General features: G+C 43.7%; 1 protein-coding gene across 2 annotated transcripts in view; it reads right to left on the bottom strand.

Annotated features, from left to right (window-relative positions):
* Positions 1-4877: 4877 nt before the first annotated feature.
* LOC128905257 (cytochrome P450 7B1) overlaps positions 4878-22490 on the bottom strand; it is a 131899-nt gene continuing 114286 nt past the window's right edge. The window contains exons 3-7 of one of the 2 annotated variants that reach the window (XM_054191073.1): positions 21685-22281; positions 21033-21239; positions 14741-14919; positions 10500-10792; positions 4878-9175 (exon numbers count right to left, since the gene is read on the bottom strand). In XM_054191073.1, coding sequence (XP_054047048.1) covers positions 10505-10792; positions 14741-14919; positions 21033-21239; positions 21685-22281 — 1271 coding nt within the window. In that variant the 3' untranslated portion in view covers positions 4878-9175; positions 10500-10504. Of the gene's footprint in view, positions 10793-14740; positions 14920-21032; positions 21240-21684; positions 22282-22490 lie in introns of both variants that reach the window. The other variant, XM_054191072.1, reaches the window with a different exon arrangement.

Here is a 22490-nt window from a genome sequence, read left to right as displayed (position 1 = left end):
GAAGAAAAATGAGAGATGAAAAGCAAGAAGTAGCTATTTACCCAAAGTGAGCCTTCAGTTTGAGTTTGCATGGCTGGGTGGCTGTCTCTCTGCCATTTGTAAATCAAGAATTTTTTTTTTTCTTTTCAAAAACGAGTCCTGCTATTTTCCACTACTTGCAGATAATACAAATTCGGACTGTCAGGTTGGATGGCAAAATAGGAGCCATGATGGATCTGTTGGCAGGTCACGGATGTGTAAAGAGTGATATATATTAAATAGGTCAATCAGATTATGACAGCAATGTACGATCGTTTGTATGTGTATCTATGTCGGAAAGAATCTTTATTAAAATATTTTGAACAAACGCTTGTATTATGCTGTGCTTTGTTAAGCATATATCTCCAGATTTAAGGAGGTGGATGGAGGGGGGCGGGTAGTTTCTTTTCCATTGCTTTGCCCTGAATGCTCCCCGGCACCACCACCGCCCCCCGGCACCCCCCTCCCGGCTTAGGGTGTCCAAGGGAGGAGGGCGCGAAATTCTTCCCCGCGGTGCGTTTCCCCCGCGGCCGTGACGGGCGGACCCCGGGGGTGCGGGGCAGCCGTGGGGCAGCGCCGGACCCTGCCCGCCCCTCCCGCGGCTCCACGCACGCCCCTCGCCCCGCCACCCGTGGCGTTGCCCGGGCCCCGGGGTGAGCAGCAGGACCTCCCCCCATGCCTCCTCCCTACCCTTCAAGTTTTGGGAGCCGCTTCTCCCCGTTGGACCCTCCGCCCTGCCCCAAACCCGAGGGCAGGGGGAGCAGGCAGCTCCCCAAATCTGCCCGCCCTGCGCTGGGCCCGGGCTGGGGGTCCCCGCGTCTCCCTCGGGCGGCCCGGCCCCGGCGCCGGGTGTCCGCGGAGCCGCCTCTCCCAACGGCAGCAGCACAGGCGGGGGAAGGGGATAAATATTTTCTGCTCCACTTCCCATCAAAAAAGATTAATCAGAACCTGTAACTTTTCAGGAAACATAACTGTAAAGTGCCACGGAGCTGTGGGAAGGCTGCCCAGAGAGGGTGGGCAGATCAGCCCCCAGGCGCAAGGAGAAGCGTCTCTCAGCATTTACTAGACAAAGGCTGGGTGCGTCTAATTATGATTATTAAAACAATTTCCATGACGATGTCTAATATTATGTTAATTTGAAAACAACTGTGTATGAAAACTGTCGACTATAATACCTAAATTCATTTAATGAAACACATCGTTAAGGCAATTAAACCTCCTGGATGTGATTAAGGAACATAATTACGACACTGTTCTGCGCCATAATTGGGTGTCTTTAATCAAGGGGTAAAGTGATCAGCAACACAGCCATTAGTTTGTATTGTTCTGTCTCTGCTGTCCATCATTCTGATTAGGAATTAACCACCGCCACCAGCTTGGCGTGGTGCGTGTCTGTGTGAGTGTGTGTGTGTGAGTGTGTGTGTGTGTGTGAGAGAGAGAGAGTGTGTGTGTTCGTGCATATAACATCGCAGGACACATTTGCTGCAAGATTTACCGCTTAATATCTCTGGCTACCGAACGGGCTTGCCGGAGAGGTTCCCCCTGGAAGGCGCGGGCGCTGCTCAGCTCTGCCCGGGCGTGGGACAGGGGAAGCAAGAAAGGTCCCAGCAAACTCCTGGAGCGGCCGGGACCTGCGCTGGGGCGGGGGGCGGGTGTGAAGGCAAAGGGCCGTGGGAGGCCCACGCTCTGCCCCCCGTGGGAAGGGGCCGGGGCTGCTCGCCGCCGGCTCGGAGGAGCGAAGGCGGCCGCTGCCGTCTGTGGTACATTGGGCTGTTTCTCCCTTCACCTCTTTCTCCTCCACCCTCGGAGCGACGGGAAAGCGGAATGAAATCCACTTTTCGTTCCTGGCTACCGCTGCCGCCCAACTTTGGGCTCGCTTGCTGCCTCCTTGCTTGCTTTGGGGGGGGTCTCTGGCGGGTGGAGGTGCTGTCACTCCCGGCCCCTCACCCCTGTCCCTCTGCACCGGGCAGCCTCGCTGGGAAGTGGCACGAAGCCGCCGGGCCGGTCCCTGGGCAGGTCTTGGCAATGCGAGCGCCGAGTGTGTCGGGGGAGGCGGGGGGAGGAGAGAGGCTCCCCCGCCCCTCTTAACGCTTGATAGATCACTTAGACAGAAATGAACATGTGCCCCTTTCCAAAAGAGCTTCTTCCCCGTTTCCAACGGCTCCAGAGAACCGGGATCTCCCCTCAGCCTCCTCCGGAAGCTTCCCCTGCCCCCGCCGCCCAGCCCGGCCCCCGGCCCCTTACCCCGGCCCTGAGCCTGGAATTGTCCCAGCATGAGTGACATTGGCTTTCCTAATGTAATGACTTATGAAAGATATAATCATGTGTTAAATTGAATCCTCCGCTTAACTGTTAATGGTGTGCTCTGGGCACATTTACGTATTAGATGCTATGGTAACTAATTACCACTAGAAGAAGGGATAATACACTTTCCAGACTTTGACAAATAATTATGAGTGTTCACATCCCTGCTAGCAGCAGTTGCAGCGGATCTGCTGGAATGAGTAAGTGAATAAATGAATGGGTAAGTGAACTTGTGTGCATGGAGGGGACTAGATAATGAATAGTGGTCAAGTGAGTTTTCTTATTAAAACCTTTAATGAAAATGTGATTTAGGGTGGAAGGGGGAAAAAAAAGTGCGACGCTGCCTCTAAACGTAATTAAATCGCCTAATGTAAACATCAGAAACATAAATAAGTTTGCTTTTAATTAAAACGCAGCAGTCAAAGTAAATTATCCACGTGCACGGAAACTTTACAGCAATTAACACTTCTCTTTTTTTTTTTTTTTTTTTTTTTTTTTTTTTTTTTGGTGGTGGTGGCGGCGGCGGCGGAGGGGAGTTGTTGAGGGGGTAAAATAAATGAGCCAGGACTCCGCCAGTCTCTCCAGCATCATTTGTAACTTTGATCGCACCCGCTGCCACCAGGCCGGAGGGATCCCGAGGCTTTAATCAGGTGGCGGAACGGCTCTTTGCCGGAGCGGGACAAAACTTCTGGGAAGTGGCGCTGGGTTCGGCGCCGGTCCCGGTTCCCCCGCCGCTGTCTCCGCGGGGTCTTCGCCCTTCCCGGGGCTCCCGGAGCCCATGGGAGGTTTTAATGCTGGTTCCCTATGAAGCATTGCGCTTGGCGGAGGAAGGCGCCCCAGGGGTTAAGCCGCTCCTGCCCGCCGCCCCGCTGCCATCCCGTCCCGGGCAGGAGAGAAGGCGGGAGCCGCTCCCGGGAGCGCGAACCGTCGTGGCGGCCCCCGGCTCCCAGCCTGGCCCGGGGGCTCCGAGCAGCCGGCCACGCTGCAGAAGGGACATCTGCTAAATGAGCAAAAAAGCTGCAGCCAGCCCCGTTTCCCCGTGGTCACTCGCTCATCAGCTCGGTGTCACCCAGCCTCCCCCTCCCCTGAAGCGCTCCGGAGGGGGATTTGCTTCTGTTCGGCTGGTTTTCCAGCCTCGGGAAGGGTTAAATCCTTCCCCAAGCCCCTAGTTGCCCTTGTCCTCTCAACCTGATTCAGAGACGGTGTAATAAAATACGAAGCAAATTTATGGTCTGTTTCAAGCACTTTACTGCTGTATTTTTAAATTCATATATGCACATATAAGAACTATGATCTGTGAATAATTTGAAATGCTATAGGAAAATGATGCATTTTAGATCAAACATAACCGTTTTCTTACATAATTGTCTCGGATTAAAATAAAAAGAAAGATACATTTCGAACAGAGACAAAGCTGAAAATCTAATGACAGCCATAAACTGCTAGACAGCCATAAATTAACGTCTTCATCAAACGCTGAAGGGATCAGTGCTTATCTAAATCAACAGTTATTTCTTCCGAGAAGTTGCAGAACAGATTGCCCCTCTAATACTATTTTTAAACCCTTATAATTGAAGATTAGGGGCAAACAATCGCCTTTCCGGAGTAAACCTCCACTCCACCAGCCGAAGCCCTCCAAACTCACCCAGCACCCAGACCGGTTCCCTAGGAACCTCCTCGGGGCTCCTGTCCCCTTTTCCCACTCCAGCATCCCTGAAAGCGCAAAGACGCTTTTAGGAAGGGGCGGCAGGAGTCTCTCCTCACTCCTACCTCCTTCCACATCTTTTTTTTGTAGGGGGTCGGGGGGGAGTGGGGAGCGCGGCGAGCTCAAGCCGGCGACGGTAGCCCGGCGGGCAGAGGCGGGCGGGCGGGCGGGTTCCCCCCGCACCGAAGCAGCATCCCGGAGCGGAGCCATGCCGGAGCAGCGACATCCCTCCCCCCACCCCGCTCCGTGTTTCCATCCCTCCATCAATCCCCAGCTCAACTAATGCCCATCCACTTTTCAGGTTCACAGCTTTAGCGACGCGGCACTTCCCTCGGCGGTAGCCACCTGCGATGCCGATTTTGCGAGAGGCTGCATGTAAAGATTTCATTTTTAGAAGGCAACGGAAAAATCCGTCGAGAAGATAGCCGATTCACTGGCTGACAAGATGGAAATCAGACAGGGAAAGACACGCTGCCTGTGGGAGGTTAGCAACTCAACTATTTGGAAGGAAGAGGTAGTGGGAAAGATGAGCTGATAGGGAAGAAGTCACTGTCAAAAGTCATCACGGGGTATTTACTGACTTTTACCCTCGCTGTAGCCAGAACCTAGACTTGTATTTAACTTTGCTGTACTCATAGCTGCTGTTTGGGGGGGAGGGGGGGGAATACAAACCAACACATCAGAGTCAAAATCGGTTTAACAAAATCTTGCAAGATGCAATCCTCCAAGGCTCTTAGCAGGAACAGCTGAAGCTTGGGCTTCTCTTGATTATTTATTTCGGTGCAAATACTTCTGAAGACAAGCACATTTCTGCTATTACAAATGATGTATTCACACCACCTCACTACCTGAGGTCCCAGGCAAGCCTGACACATAGCAAAGGCTGCGTAGTACTGCTTTATATGAGGATAAAGATCCCACTGCAGTTTAATTCTTGGGTTTCAAATGAAAGTGGAACACTTTCTATATTTTTTTATATGCTTCTTTATATGCAGCAACCTTTTCTTCATACTTATTGCTATTTATAAACATAGACAATAACTTCAGGCTCACAATACTTTCACAAGTGTAGATTAAAATGGTGGTTTTGTAATGAGATCATTTTTCTAGTATGTTGTGATTATCGGGACATGACTAGCCAGGGTACACAGGCTGGTTTAGGTAATGGGCAGGAAAATACTTCACTTTCCATGGTCTGACTGTTAAAATAGCTCTATCCATATGAATTAAGCATATGTCATGCATAAACTGATGTTTCAAATAATTTTAAAATACAGTGTAATATAAGTAACATCAAGAAAGCATCTAGCGTCAGAACAAATATTAAATAAAACACAGTGTTGGAGGTCTTATTAATTCCCCCGCAAAGCTATCTTTCAGATCATCATGGAAAACTCACTCAGAAATGTGCCCTTCAAGAAATCTCAAGCAATGCCACTTTTTATTTATAAACTTCAGTAACTTCTAATATAACCTGGAGTTAAAAAAATTGCAGAGTTACAAACACATTTATCAAACCCAGAAAAATGCTGCAGGTCTTTTTTCTCTAGGACGTATCTTCAGCAACTCTCACAGACGTACCTGACAAGCATTTCTGCGTGAAGGAATGAAGAAACACTGATGTTTTTAGGGTACAACCTTCATATTAAATACCTACTTGTAGAACTCTGTAGCTACAGTGATACTTAGGAAAGCCAAGGTGTGCTTTGCTGGTGCAGTGCTGTATATTGCAACCATTGCCATTCATTTCCCCTTTTAAAATGAATGATCCGAGAGGACAGAATATTTTACACTAGGTAGTACGTCTTGTACTACACAAAGGTTTGCAAAAGGAAAAGCCTAGGAGCTGTATTTGGGAATCACCAGTGGATTGCAGATCTTTATACTAATTTTGAATAATGTCCTAAGAATGTCAGAAGCACGACTTTTTTTTTTTTCTTCTCGTTTGATAAGAACTGGCTGAAGTTTGATGTGGGGTAAAACAGATTTGATCATTTCCTAAATTCAAAGAAGTTGCTCCATGCCCAAGGCTTTTTTTTTTTCTTCCTTACAGACATACCTGTCAAGATCAAGTAAGATAAAAACGCAGTATGCTGAATTAATAATTTAAAAATGAAAGCAATAGTTGTGACTCTGTGAGAAAAGTGTAAATGTAAGCTGCAAAAAAAATACCATGGACAGTCATTCAATATTAAAATAGATATATTCATTTTTATTTTGTCCTTGAAATACAAAATTCACTTAAGATGTTAGATTACTAAAATAATGAAGTTTCAATTTTCTTGCTCAGAAATTCACAAAATACCTTATTTGATCTAAGAGCCTTAATGATGGATATTAACTATTAAAGTAGAACCTAACCGTTGCTCATCTATATACAAAATGTCAGTTTGCACAATTAAGAGCAATCCAAAATCTTTTGAATGTCAGAAAGTTCAATAATGACGAAATAAAAGATCATTTATAATTCTACAAGAGAAATTCACAGACCAGTAATTATTCATAAAAGTAGCAATGCCAAAACTAGTGATATGCAACTGGCTCAAAAGCACAAACTGAAGAATAACTCTTACATGGTTTTGTATTAGCACATTAAGACATATTGGCAGAGATGTGAAAGTCTTAATTTGCAAACAGGTACACATAGACTAGCATGGTCTTTTAAGTAATGTGACAGTTTAAAAGTTTACAGTAGCTTATAGCAGTACTGAATGCCAGCATGAAAATGGAGAGCATACGATCTGTAAATTAAAATAAGAATAGTAATAAAAAAAAAAATCACATTTTAGCATTCACATTAGTTGATGATGAATTCACTTTTCTTCTTGGGTGCTATAAAGGGCCATACTGACTTAGCAAACCTATTTTATGTAAGAAAAAAAGATTATAATTTTTTTTTTTAATAGCAGAAGATATTATCGATATAGCCACAGGCAGTGACAACTTACAGTTGGAGGCTGGTCCTGACCAGCCGAGTCGCATCTCATACTGGTGACTGCGTGCCCCATTTCGCTAGAGGAACAGCAGACAAATCGAAGGGGCACCCGTGTGCTCCTCCTGTCTGACCCTACCCCTGCTGGGTGAGTGGACCGGAGGAGCATTGCTGGGCTTGCAGGCCAGACCCCCCCCCCCCCCCCCCCCCGCTGAAGTGGAGAGGAGAGACAAGGAAGCACAAGGTGCGACTGCCTCCCACCGCTCACCTCTGCAGCACCACCGGCACCTGAACGCTTGCAAACAGCGCTGCCGTTTCTGCTTAGGTGGTTTTGCCATCTTAAGGCCCCAGTGACAGACGCTAAGAGCGGGTCGCTCCTGGGTTCTGCGACAGAGGAGGTCATCAAAAACCGTATTGCTCCCTACGTCATGAAACATGCTCTCCTCGGTGCAGCACGCTGCGGCCAGCTTGGCTCCAGCTAGGACCTCCAGGGATGGTTCACGTTCATCCCGTTGTGCTGCTATGGTTTATTGACCAGGAATACTGGCACCGTGGGCCTTTCACTCCCTGCTCCTCGGAGAACCAGTCCCTCCTGGTCAGACCAGCTGCTGACTCTCAATAAGTCACCTCCTTAGCTACTGAGTAGATGGACCAGAAGGGCTTAACGTTTCCTCTGTCCTGCTCTAGCACTTGTGACTTTAGAGGGGTGTGAGGCTTACCTCCCCTGCAGCTGGGGTAGGCTAAGGTAGTGATGCATTGCTTACCAGCAGAACTAATCTACCAGGAGCGTGGGTTTCCAGGGACACAGTTCCAGGACAGGCTGGGCTGGTCCTGATTTACGTTTGATTATTTTGGTCCCTGAGCAAAAAGAGCAACTAACTTTTATCCCAGCAAAGTGTATCCCCCTTGAAATGTTCAAGACCAGGCTGGATGGGGCTTTGAGCAACTTGGTCTAGTGGGAGGTGTCCCTGCCCACGGTGGGGGGGTGTGGAACCTGATGATCTTTAAGGTCCCTTCCAACTCTAACCATTCTATGATTTTAAAACACTGGCCTCTTGCATGGTGCAAAGAGTGCTCTCCAACCCCGATGCAAGGCCTCCAAGTGCCATCATGGACATTTCCTGCAACTCCTAGGAAAGATTCTGGCCCTTTTTTTCTTTTTTAAATGGAAGCATGCCCTACAGATTTAATCTGCTATTTTGTAGACAATCTAGCTCTTCTTTTAATTTCAAAATAGATACTATACAAACTGATCAGCAATTAATCTGAAATTACTAATGATTTGCGTGTACTTTTGGCACAGACCTATGATGTCCTACCAAATTATGCAGTAGCCTGTGATATTCTAATTCAAAATCCTAAAAATAGAATACAATTACAAAAAAAAAGTCTCATGTTTAAAACAAATACCTACTGTTATTTTCGCAGTAGCTTCAGGTTTGTTTCAAAGTTGGATGCCAAAGAAAGATTTATCATAACTGTGGCATGAGACATTTTACAGCTTACATTTAAGCAATAATGGAATACAGTCAACAGTATAATGATATCAATGTTTCCTCTCTCAATAAACCAGGCTCTAATGTCCAAACTGGATTGTGAGCTATGGCTGAGTATGGAATAGCTCCTACAGAGTAACTACAGCAGTAAGTGACTTGAGTACAAGAACCTCTCCATAGAAACAAATTTTATTCTGTGGCACAAAGCAATAATCAGCTTTTGCTGTTGATTAAATGTTGAAGCAAAGTTAAAGCATTTAATCAACTGCAAAGCCCATTTAATGTAAGCGTACTCCAACACTGTAGACATTACTGATATTATATATGAAGAGAAAATGTTTATCCAATATATCTCACAAAACCACAATTTTCTCCTCGGAGGATTTGGAATGTGGCTGTGCCAATTTCTGAAAGCCTTTCTGCTGATGCTGATGCTTATTTAGGGTATGTGCTTTACACGAATAACTAAACAGGCTTCTACACAAAGAACAATAAATAATTCTAATCCTTAGTATGTACGTAAGAGTTTCCATCAAGTGCTTTAGGGATGAGCAAAATTTCTGATTTTAAAAAACTTACGCTGGCACATCCCAAAGAGAGATGTTTTTTGGGAACACAAGGCAAGGCACACAGTCATGGCTACTCTCCCATCACAATTATCATCTTGGCAAACCGAGACTGGACAGCCATGAGAATCCTCATCAGCCTCTGAAGCGATGTCTGGGAAGAGAGACAAGGTCTAAAAATCTCAGATCTCGCACACTAGGAAATTAATTTTTGAAAGAAGAGCTGGTCACCAGTGAAGCAGGTTGGGCAGTCAGTGTACAGACAACTTCTGTGGTTGCCCAGTGTTTTTGCTTGCTCAAATTTTGTCCCAAGGGAAGAGCCTATTTTCCAATTTGTAGATGGACAAGTCTTTTCCAAACAGAGGTGACACTACTCTGCCTATGCATAACTTAGGCACAGTAAAAGACTATTAAAAAGTAGTTTTAGATACCACACTTGCCCTTGAGGGCATGCCTTCTTCTTCTTTTGCCTTTTTGGAGAAAGGAACAAACACAATACATGGTCAAAATAAACACACGAATGTGTTACTATGAAAACAGTAAGACAAACAGAAGGTAACTTTTGAGATGATAGAATCATTTCAAACAGGCTCATATATTTTCTCCCTGAAGAATATACTGTTCTGGCTCAAAAGCCAAAATAGATAATTTAGGCTTGATCCAGAGCCTATTAAAATCAACAGAACCTCCCTTCTGACCTTAAATGACTGCAGGGAAAAATCACAGATTTTAATTTCTTTGCATTGCACCAAAAAAAAAAAAAAAAAAAAAAAGAAGAAAAGCGAAGCATTCACCCTTGGTACATAAAACTGAAGTCAGAAATGTGTTGCCAGTAAGACATTCTTGCAAATCACCCACCACCACCCTGCACAGCTTCCATCACACCTCCCAACTAAGGGCTAAGATACTCAAGACCATGAAGGGAACAGGGTAAATAAAAACTTAGAATAATAATCACTAAAAATTCTTTCACACACACACCCCTCCTCCCCAGAATTAAGTTCCCCCTTTCTTGCTATTATGCTTCTATGAGCAGATGCAGAGATGCCTCCAGGTGGCGGGTGTATGGGACCTCTGGATCTACCCAGGGGGAACCCCTGTCAGAGGGGGCTGCTGAGCCTGTTTCCCATATAAATGGCCTGAATCCAGCTTGATGTCATCCTCCCTGTAAATCCTACTCAACTCATAGCCAAGTGTATATGGGGACTTGTAGGGACCTCTTGTAGGGACGTTGGGCTATTTACTTGGCCAAACTCTTGTCATCTCACCTCATTAGTCACAAATCAGGCAGGACAAATTGAGGTTGCCTGTCCCCACGACTGATATCTACCTCCAGCCCAAGGGCTTTTCTCCTTAGAAACAAATAGGAAGGAGGTAAAAGCAGAGAGGGAAAAGCAAATGTTTCCAAAAATACAAAGCTGAGTGATGAAACAGAGCAAACGTGGAGATTAGTAGAAGGCATATAGGCAGCCGCTCACTTTCTTCAGGACCTTAGCTTGTAGCGGAAGGCAATATCAACGTCTGGCAGGAGGATACCAAGGCCCATACGACTGTTATCAAGTCTGACAGCTTTGTTTTCCGCTAGTTCTACATCAAAATGAGCCAATAGTAAGAAAAGAAACATCTTCATCTCATTCATTGCGAGGAACCTCCCCGGACACATGCTGATCCCAGAGCCAAAGGGCATTAGGAAATACTTCAGTTTTCTTCCTGCCTTGTAGAACGTGGTTTTCTTCTTGCCATTCTCTATGTATCGATCGAACTTATACTCCTGAAAATAAGAGAGAGAGGGAGCGTGATATCTAACAAGGCAGTTACACGAGTTGCTTTGTTTGCACAACGGTAACGCTTCTGAAACCCAGAAAATAAGATAAAGAGGAAGACAAGGAGCTGACAGCTTCTCCTTTTTAGTTGGTTCCCTCAAGTTTCATTAACTCACATTATCTTCCCTGCAAAGAACACTCCTTAAATCCACTTACTTAGCTTAGCCCTTTTACATCAAGCTCCTTCAACTTCCACGTCTCATCCACTGAGTGTCTGGCCTATATTGATTGTAATTAGATTTTGACCGCTTTGTAGCAGGGACAATGAACCTTAGTGGAAGGACAATTTTCTTGTAAAGCATCATACGCGCTCAGTGTGGTACATACATCATGAATAAGGATAATCTGCCAAATTCTGCAAATGCCTATGAATAAATTAATGCATTGCACTGATCTTGTTCTTGCAAGCTAGAGCAAAATCCATCCTTCTTTTGCACCCAGTGGTGCAGATTATTCGAAAACCAGACCCGATGCTTTGTAGTCAATTTTCCCTTCAGTTGGAGATGGTTGCTGCTTAATTTGCCACATCTGACCTTCAAACGGTTTGCTCCGGAAGCTGTGCGCAAAGCAGGACAACCGCCAGGGACTGACCATTATAAAGAGGGTGCTTCCAAGTTGCGCTTGTAACCTGCATTCCATAAATTGGAAATCTTTCTATTTTTCCAGTAGCAGGATCCCTGTTTAGACATAATTCGTGTTTTTGAATGAAGGAGATCTGGCATCCTCACTCAGTCAACGGCAAATTAACCACTTACAAAATCCTCCTGCATGCTTTGAATAAAAATGACAGACACTTCTTGCTTATGGTCACTCATTAGCATTTGTCCTGCTTTGCATACATCTGCTATAGCAGCAGCCATTTGGAGCTGGCTGGGAACAAGTCAGTCAGACAGAAACCAACCTCAACTGATTAAAAAAAACCCACACCACAATGAAAAATACACTGATACCGATCTACCCATTAGACTAAAGGCTCACGAAAACCACGCACTGCAGGTCTTGCTGTGGAGGAAAAACAGTAGCAGGGGAGGTGGTCTATGAGAAAGGGAAGGGGTACAGGGTGCTCTGGAGGGGATGTAACTTTGGGTGCGGAAGAACGGGAGCTTGTTTCTCTAAATAGCAGAGGCCTGGATTTTCCACAAAGATAAAGGTGATTACATATGTGTTTCCACTGACAAGTCATTCTTTTCAGTCTCTTTGAACACACCAGCTGAAAGGAAGCATGCCATTTTTTTTTTCCTGGTAAGTTACTGCTTCATTTGAAGAAGCACAGTAAGAAAGCCCAGAATACCGCTTTGTCCTTAAAAAAAATTCAGTTCCTGAAATGTAAATCCTGCTGGTCTAAAAAAGCACTGCTATATATGAGCTGCAACAGCCCAAAAAACCAACCCAACCCAGAGCTCTTCACTTTGTTGGAATCTTTCCACAAGGTGCACTCCTGGCGTCTGGAGCAATTAAGAACCGTGGTATTGAACACACAGACACACTGGGACAAACCTTATGCTGTCTTTGTCGTCTTAAGAGCCTTTGGAGAGTTGTAATTGCTTTTAACAAAAAAAAATATAAATTGGTGTCTAAGGAATAGGGAAAGCAGAAAACAAGTGTGAGACAGGAATGGAGCCAATGACAATGACATCAAACTCAGGCTTGTGCTGCTGAAGCCCCTCGGGTTGGATAGTGTTTCCTCAAAAGCCAGTTTGCTGGCTAAAGACTGATTTTTGATAACAAAGGAACTTTCAGGCATGCACAAGGCCTCTTTGAAAGAGATAGGATGGTTGACGGCAAGGAAAAGGTGAAGACACCGAGCAAGAACAGGTGTAGAAGTTCTGTGTGGATGGCCTGCTAAGAGTATTATGAAAATTGAGCGATCCCCTGTGATCGATATAAGTCTCTCTCTGTCACATCTCACATTTAGCTTTGTTTGGGAAGCCACCATGTAGGGTTTCCTGCAGGCTTTCCTGGTATTTCACTCTATGGCATTTGCAGGGTTCATTTACTGAGCTCTGTAACTAGCTGAGTTAGGATTTAGGGGTTCACTTATCCACTTTATAGAAAACCGACTCATCTATTTAGGTTTTGATGAGTGGAGAAAGAGGTCAACATTATATGCTTATATACAATATGGTGCCAAAGCAGAAGATAGCTTGAACTTAAATTTATGTATCCAGGAGAAAAGCATTGCTACAAAATTATCTCGTCAAGCTGCCTGTTTTCCCAGGAAAGTTTTCCCTAAATACATGACAAGCTCAAGACTGCACCTTTCAAAAAATTCATTCTCCATCTCTATCTGATCCTCAGTAGTTATTGTTGAAAGCACACTGCATATTTTAAGAACCAAACAGAACAGTGATTTCCCCACTTTTCGAGAGGGCCCATGTGCTGAAATCAATGTACTGCAATGTGTGGATTGCTCATTCACTATCAAAAAGATAAAATATATGAACTAAAGCTGTACTGTGAAAGCTGAGCAGAGCTGATACTAAGCAGATATATTCAAGCAATGGAAATATGGTAATATATTCCGGCAATTATTGGATAAGGGAGGGGATCAGTTTCCACACTGATGCTTTTGGTCTAGAACTTAAACAAACAGATGGACTTTTGACAAATCAATAATGTTCTCCAAAATAAAGTGTTAAGAATAAAATGAGAAAAAGCTTATTTGTTAGTTGTTACTTTTCAAGGATAGCAATATTAATCAACTATTTGCCAATATATGGATGATTTTTTAAACCCCTAATTTTCTCAGCGGGCTTTGTCTTCAGTTTTGGGTGGGGACAGCCAGCAGAGCCCTCCTGGATGTTATTTTCACGGCTCCAGTGTTCATCCCGGTGACTATACGTTACTCCTGCTAACTCTGACACGCTCCACACCTCCTCTCACCGAGGCTGGTGGAGTTCCTGCACAGCGAGATGCTGTCCCGCACCAACAAGGCACTTGAATCTCATCTTTCCTCTGTGACCTCATACCCTTAAATTCCCAAAAGGCAGAACCTCAGAGAGCAATGCCTCTAACATGGGTTTTCTAGAAACATGTAAAAAAGTCCAGATCCCTTCTTTGTCTCTAATGCCAAGGATGGAAATCAGCGTGGCTAAGAGACAGCCATTTGTTTAGGAAAACTGGGATGAAGAATGGACCAGGTATGAGCTCTTTAACAGCCTCAGCGTGCACCCTCGCTCTTCCTCCGTGGCACCCTGGGCTAGGGAACAACACAGCCCAGACGAGGACTATTCAATTTGCATGCAGGTGGTGAACTTCTGAAGCCGTATTAAGGCTGAGGCAGGGTGGATTAATTTCAAGTCTTTGATATTCATTAACTCGAGCGTCAGAGAAAAATACAAGGAGATGACACAATTACCCTCCGAGCTTCGCTGCAGAGCAACAGCTTTACAGTCTCAAGTTCACAACACTCTACTAATTGATCAAGAAGGGGTGAATCCCTACGAAGGGAGGTGAAAAAGCATAAGGCTCAAGTAAGACACTGCTATTATAGGGCTTCAGAGAGTCAATGATGCTTTGGGGGCACTTAGCTAAATGGCCCACATTATTTGCTATTTAAACCACCTTCTATTATTCAGCCCTCCTTGGGTATCAAATGATCCACTGCCAAACAAAACCCACATTTAGCCTAAAGTTTATGGTAGTCAATGTGCAATTGCCAATTCCTTTGAAAGCAGTCGCAGTCAGTCTCATCACCATATTTCTCGCTTCAGGCCATGAATCCTTTGACCTATAGGGCCCTAGAAAATACATCTGAAAGTCGGAAGATTTGTTCCACAAGAAGGAACAGCAGTAAAAAAAAAACCAAAAAAAACCACAACAAAACTCAGATGACAAAAGGCTTGTCGGCTGCAATGTGCCTGGAGTAGGAAGAGTAGCACCAGCTGAATGTTTACCTTAGGATCTTCATAGACCTCGGGGTCCATGTGCAAAATCTGCGGGTAAAGGGCTATCCAGTCTCCTTTCCTCAAACCAACTTCTTGATTCCCTTCAAGCTTGAGAACAAAATCCTCCTGGCTGATGCGAATGTTCATGGAAGACGAGCACATTCGTAAACTCTCGTTTAAGGCACTCTCTGCGATTAAACAAAAGCGGAGAGGGGGGAAGCATCAGAAATATGGAAGATGATTGGAAGTTATACAGGGCTACAGCTGCTGAATCTCGACAGGTTTAGCAGGGCAGGCTAAAGGGAAAAAAAGAAAAAAAGGGAAAAAAACCAACCCACAAACCAAACATAAAGCAGAGACCAGGAGGAAGCAATAAACAGCCCCGCAGGGTCGGGGCGGGGAACCACGGCACTGAACCTCCCGATGTGATTCCCACTGGTGGTGCTGAGAAATCCTGTCGGCTGTAGGCAGCATCGGTTTTGGGGTGGAAAGTCATTATTCAGGCATCACGTTGAAAAACAGGAACACTTTACGCATTTACACGTATTTCAGAGGTTACAAGCAAATACCAGCGAAGCATCCACGGAGCTATTTAGCTTGCCTTTTGAAAGCTGTTGGATGTAATGGCAGGACTATATGTTAGAAAAAATCATTTCGCTTGTTAATTCCATAGTCATTCCGAGGATTTTTAAATTTATTTATTTTGTTTTCAATGCACTGCACTGCCAAATAATAGTGCCTGTTATGGTCAGAGTGAATGAAAGCAATTCATTATTTGCCTGGTAATTTTAAGAGAGAAAGACACTTTTAATTGGCCAAGAGAAAACAAAATACAGTCCTTTCAGGCTTAGGGAAAGCAAGATTTCTGTCTCCACCATCGCATCCTGGAAGGCTCCAGAAGCTGAATGTCCTTGCTTTCCCAGTGGCCTTCACCTTTTGCTCCTAGCACGACAGATTTTATGGCTAATTTCCGGCAATTTATCCTGGCAGTTTGAGGAGGAATTCCTTTGGGAATAATATGCATAATTTGCATAAATCATTCTGATAGCATGTATATCAGCATGTAGCTCCTGTCTAGGGCTGCATCTCTCACTTTGTAATCAAAACTGACTATTTTTCCACCAGCGTATATGGGCGCTGTTGTATGTGACTTGATTCCTTCTAATCATCAGTGTGAAAAATAGCCTAAAATAGGGTTTCATTTGCACATAATAATCCATTTGTGTCTGCATTTATGTTCTCTGATATCAAATAAGCCCTCTTTAAGTGTTCACCAAGGCACTGTAACTGCTGCACCCACAAGGTTAGTTCATCAGAGGCAGTAGCTACCCAGTGTAGATGCCTCCGAAAAAAAATAATAACAAACGTTCTTTCACTAAAAATTAAATCTGGTGCAGCATGCATAGCAAATAAAGTGGCCCTGGATGCTTTCTTGCAGGAGGTTTTTCCTTAAGCATGCATTTGTCTAAAGAAATGAGGCTGCGGTCAGCTTTGTGTGGCCAGCGCCGTGATTCAATGTGACGTACAGTGAGTCTGTGCATATTCTTTTGGACTGCCTTCGTTACTATAATCAGGCAGAGTCAAATCGGCTTGTTGGTGACGAAGCCAGAAAAGAACCCTGGTTCCAGAAGATGGCCTCTACTGCGGATAGCCACAAGGCACCTGACACGATAGATTTCAACTGGCAGCGCTCTGGCAACAAAACTTTACGTGGTACAAAGGAAGGGTCCTGCCTCCGCTCCCAGACTGCCTTCAACCTGCGGAAAATGAGGCTGGTAACTCCACACCAGTTCACCATTTGGAAACGGTGGCGACATACGCGGTGACACCAGGAATCAACCGAGGAAGGGGGAAGGAGGGGGGAAGAAAAAAAAAAAAGAAAAATAATTATTAAAGCACCGCCGCGAAATAGCAGGTTTATGTTTAACCGCCCAAGCGCTGCACTCACATCCTATCGGCGGACATCCTCCCAGAAAGCGCGGCAGTCCCTGCCCGCTGCCGGATCCCAAATGACAATTGGGCAGCATATCTTATGCAGAAGTTAATCACAATAATGGAGCACAAAGTGTGGCTTAGCGGTCAGATCGTAAATGACAAATCTGTTTTACCTTCCAGTACCAGTTATGTGTGGAAGGCGAGCTTGGCTCTCGCTCTGAGCGATCATGCCGATAATCATTAGATGACAAAAGTAATGAGTCACATTATGATCAACAAAGGAGAATGGAGCTTATACGGCTTTGCAGGCTCGTGTTAAAAAAAAAATAAAAAAAATAGACAGTCAGCTTTCCACAAATACTGGAGCTATACATTGAGAGGAATGACAACTGCACAATAAAACTGCAGCCTCTACTTGCAGTTGTCATAGTTCAGCAGACACCAGCCATCGCCGCTGACAGACCAGCTGGGTAGCTTGGGAGGCCTTCCATTCTGCACCGTGAGGTACAGTAAATTATCCAGCACGGTAGAGCAACATCTGTTTCTGTGCTTGTGCCGAACAAACAAGGCAATTTAAAGCATACCAAGGGATAACCAAGCAGCAAATGAACATGACCCTCGTTTTTTTTTTTTTCCCCCCCTTCTTACACACATGAGAAGCTAAACTTCACTGTGCGAGCGCTACATAAAGAAGGCAGGCTGTTGTTTGATAAGGTGTTGTCAGAGAGATTTTACATATTTTCTAGAGAGAGAGAGAGGGGGGGGAAAAAAGAGAGATATCTCTCATAGTATTGTTATTCTTAGAATCCTCCCACTTTTCTCTTCGTTTCTCTTATACTAAAGCTAGGACTCAGCTTCCAATTCATTCTAGATTTTTTTTTTTAAAAACTGTTTCAATATACTTATAAATATTCAGTCTTTAAACCCTAATTTGCTATACTTAGTTCACATGCCTTCAAGCATTTGTCTTCCAATTTCCACTGAATAAATGCGTACTAATGAGAAATAGAGCAAGCTGCTGAGGCAAAGCTGGGTGACTTGAGCCTGGCCTGCCACCAGCTTGTGATAGGCAGGCAAATTGAGTTAAAATGAAAAGTCTTGTCAGCTGAAATACAACATGGTAGCCAAACAGCAAGCTGTCAATCATCCAGCCAAAACAAGGGACTGCAGGTAATAAAAGGTCATTGCGAATCATAAGTGCATTTGGCTTTCGTAGGCAAGTTAATTTTAATTAAACATGATCTCGATCTGTAAATGTTTTATAAAACTTATTGTGCATAATGGATTGTTAATTTTACACTAACACAGAGCAGGTAATAGGGTACTATAATTATTAGAGTCTATTGTAGGAAAATAGCTACCGAGTATGCAAATATTTGGGGGGGGGCATTTACCCACAGGCATCACGGTGTGCCAACACAAACGATGAGCTGAAACAAGTACATTTGCATCTTACTAAGAACTAAATGGTACTGCCCAGCCCATTCCAGGAAGATATATTCGTTTCTCTCAATCCAACCAGTAATTTTCACGTTTAGCGTTTCTATTACGACTACGCGCTCCGCAGTAGCTGCTTTTGGGTTCCTACCCTTTTCTGTGTACGAAACATTTTTTCAAGCCGTGCTCTTTTCGCAGGAAATATCTGGGATTCAGCAATGACCTGGGGCAAGAATACTTCACCATATAAGTGAATGGACTAATATTAAACAAATGAACTGACTAAACATGCCTAGCATCAAACGTGCACTGAGTATATCTCTGCTTTACCCTTTGCATTTCCATTTTAACCATAAAAACCGACAGACCATTCTCATGTGTCGTTTACCATATTAGAGCTCCGTTGTGAGCCATAACGACTAATAACGTATGTTACTCTGCGCACACAAATACGCGCATTTGGGTTTCGGGAAAAGTCTTACGTAGACAAAACCGAGTGTGCTGCCCCAGAAATGCCATCGGAAAAAAAAAATAATCAGGGCCAAAACTTGATAGTTTTGCTGTGGGTTGAAAGCCTTTTTTTTTTTTCATTATTATAAAAAAAAATCACATACCTGTGCTTATAATTTAGAAACAAATCAGGCCACGTTGTTCCCTAGACCCAAAGAATCTGACCATAATAAAAACATTGCTTCCGGAGAAAGGCTTCCTAGCAATACTTGCTTGCTCTCCATAGCATGAGGAATCCAAAAAAAGGCTCTTGTTACAGTAGGCCAAAAAGAGGACGGAGAATCGGAGCGCTTAAAACAGGAGAACGAGATGACAAGGTGATGAACGTACAAGAATCCCACCTGGTCTGCCTTACTCGAGAGCAGGGACTCAAATCCCGGTTTTCGGTGCTCTGGGTTGGCCCAGGGCAGGAGAGGGAATAGGGAAAGCTCAGCCTCAGAGGCTGGGGTCAGCGAGCTGCAAGGGCAAAGGCAGTGCTGGCCCACAACCTCCCTGCGACACGGGGATTTTTGGTCTGCAAGCAATGCACATCAGGACCTTTGTCCCTCCTACACATTTATTAACAAAACATCCCTTTCCACTGAAGCATGAATTTTAATTCTCTTATGGTACAGATTTTTTTTCTATATTACTACTTTATGGGACAGTATCCAGCCCTTTATGACTTAAGTGCCAGAAGAATGGAAATCTAGCTTCTGTTCATATCACATTACGTTTAACGCGATTATAAAATTTAACAAAAGTGTTACAAGAATACTACAAAGTAGGATGTGGCACTTTCCCCTCAACACATAAATCAAATGTTACCAAAGTACTTCAGGATTTCAAGGAGCAGCAGAGGAATGACACAGTTAATGTTTTAAACTGTTCATACCATTTTGCACCAGATGGTTTTAGTGAAGTAAATGCTTTTATTTTCCTTCTTCCTACACTTCTGGGATGCTTTTGGTTTTCTCTCTTTTTTTTTTTCCTTGCCATTCCCATTGCTGCCTCCAAATAAAAAATAAATTCTCTGTTGATGTTCTTGATGCTCGGTAACTTTCCTTTTCTATTGTTTTTTGGTGGATGCTAACTCTGATATGAAGCGATTTTACTTGTGGTCCTTAAAAGTACATTAAACACTTAGAATGTCATGTTATTCTTCAGAAGTGTCCCCGTCATCAGATATCTCCCCTATTTCAAAAGCATCCTCCATTGGTTAAGAGATAAACCTGCACCAAACCAGCTGTGACTCCAGATGAAACCAATTTACTAGACTCACGCTATACGAGATTAACACTAATGATCTAACAAAAAGTAACCAGATCAAACTTGATTTTATATTTGTACTATGAGAAACAATTCAAGTTTGAACCCAGGTTCTTAAGACATGCCGCACTGGATGGTCCCGGAGAAGGGCAGCTACTACCGAGATCCAAACCAGGCTCAGAGACCGCACTGCTCCACCACCCTGGCTTGACACAGCTTCTTTTAAGAGCGGAACATCAGTTCAGGCCATGAGCTACCAAAACATACAGTCGTGAGCTCAGTTTCAACAGGGGACCGTTTTCAATATTTCAAAAGAGAAGAATATGGAACCTTTATGCTTTTGTTCACCTCTTGTCTACCCTGCTAACGCTGCCTATGGAGACTTCCAGATGCTTACAGTTTAGGCTCCTACCTGCTACACCCTCTCTCCTCCCTTGGACTAATTTTCACATTTATCTTGCCAGTGCCTGTGCACTAGCAAACCAAGTGACACCATCAGCTGATACTCTGAAGGCCTACCCAGCTCCTGGATCAAACAACTTCTAATGGCCGCTGACAAGGATCTCCCTCTGAAACACTGATCTAGAATTGGAAGATTTGTATCTCACGTCAAGCTCCCTTATTTTGAATCAAGATACTTTGTTCAATATGGGAAACGCCATCTCCACTCTGTAAAGCTTTACCTTCTTATATTTTGTTCCGAGGCTCAACGAAGCTCGCTTTAGAACGCTTTTTGTTTTGTTACGGAGAGAGAAAGAAAGAAACTGCTTGTGAAAAAATTACATTTGCAGTTTAAATACATTATCCCACTTTAATTTCAGAAAAGGGTCTTTCTTGGCAGTACCATACAGAAGTATTTGAAATGCATTAACACTTCGGCAGATGCTCAGAATCAAACAACTTAATAGGCATCAACTTTTTTTCAAATAATTGCAAAGCTTCGATTTAGCCTTTTGCATACCTTGCATAGTTAATTACCTAGGCTTTAATGTTTACATGCAATGAGAGTATCTACAGCTATAAACTACATAATTTATAATTGATGTAAATGGGTGTTATTATGTCAATTAGGCAGCTGTGTCCTCCACCTTCTCAGTAAACAGAAATGAGTGATAAAGCGAGTTTGCCGGCAGAGCCCCTCTTTTCTTCCTAACAGATAAAAATAAATTACCCAGGTAGACCAGGTTGTCCAATTGTTCTCTGGTGAGGTGGATGTTATACGTGGGCCCTCTCTCTTGACCTGTTGACTGCAGCAAATGGTCAATCTCGTCACGCACCGCTGCAAGAGCTTCTGGGTGCCGCAGAAGATAATACATGGCCCAGAATGTAGCTGGAATCGTGTTTCCCACAGAGGCCCACAGGAAGGCAAAATGATGTGCTGGGAGAAAATAAGTGAAAAGGAAGATTAATAGCGTTTATTACACTGATTAGATTTGCAGTGTGCTAATTAAAAGATGTTAGGACACAGACCCAGCCAAGGATCAGTGAATGCTAATGAGGACCAATAGGCTTCTGAAGTCTAATTTTCTGCTTAATGAGAATAGTTTGAAATGTAATGTCGGGGGGGGTGGGGGGAATAAGGGGAGGAAATGCAGCTCAGTTATAATCTTTCTCATTATCACCATTAAGTATCTTGTTTTACCACCTCAACACAAAAAAAAAAATCAATTATCATAGAGGGTTGTTTCAGAGTAAAACATTTTATCATTAGCCAATTAGAAAGAACATAAAAAAATTTCAAGGTCGCCATTTTGCCTTTTTATTTCAAAGGTCTATAGTAAATTATTTTATTTTAGACAAGCAATCATTCATAAGTTTCCTACCTGCTTTGTCATAATCTCCAAGCAGCTCATATTTCTCAAATATATCTTGTCTGGCTTGGACCACTTTTGACCCTCCCAGCCATTTTGTCATGTTCTGAAGTAAAAAATGATGTATAAGCTCCTTCCGAACCTTCTTGGTAGCTCCTAGCAACTCAATCGGTATGTTTGCAGCTAAATAGGGAAAGCTGGCATCAAACTTGATAAATTTGTCTCTGATTTCACTAATAACTTTGTGGCCATCTGCAGCAGGAACTCTTCCATATAGTGTTACAAAACTGGCTTCAAACATTACAGAGCAGCAGAATTTGTACATTTTTTCTGTTTCCCAATCTGTTGCTTGTGAGCATTTCCATTCAAATATATCCTGGAGATTTTTCATCATGTGGTCAGAAATGATATCCAAAGGCTTGCCTTGTAGATACTGGTAGATTCTGTGCAGGTTTTCCTTGAGATCGGGGAATTTTCCTTTCGACAAGGCTGGGTAGTCAAAAGTTTTGGAAGCCATTTTATCAGCAAATTCATGAAATTCAAGTTGCTTGCTGTTTCGGATGACATAGACATATTGAAATGGGTCCATGATAAAGGTAATATATCTACCTAAATGGAAGAAAAGAAAAAAATAGACACACGTGCACTTTTATAATCTGGTGACACTTCCAGAAGTAAATAAGAAAATAAGCCTGGCAATGTCTGGAAGAAAAGCATGCAGAAAATCCCCAAAGCAAAGATCTGTGAAGAAATCTGCAAAGCTAAAAAAAATTTAAAAAAAGAAAAAAAAAAAGAAAAAAGGAAGATGCAACATGATT

This window comes from Rissa tridactyla, chromosome 2 (genome assembly GCF_028500815.1).
Source record: "Rissa tridactyla isolate bRisTri1 chromosome 2, bRisTri1.patW.cur.20221130, whole genome shotgun sequence".
NCBI lineage: Eukaryota > Metazoa > Chordata > Aves > Charadriiformes > Laridae > Rissa > Rissa tridactyla.
This window is presented reverse-complemented; position numbering and strand designations above follow the sequence as displayed.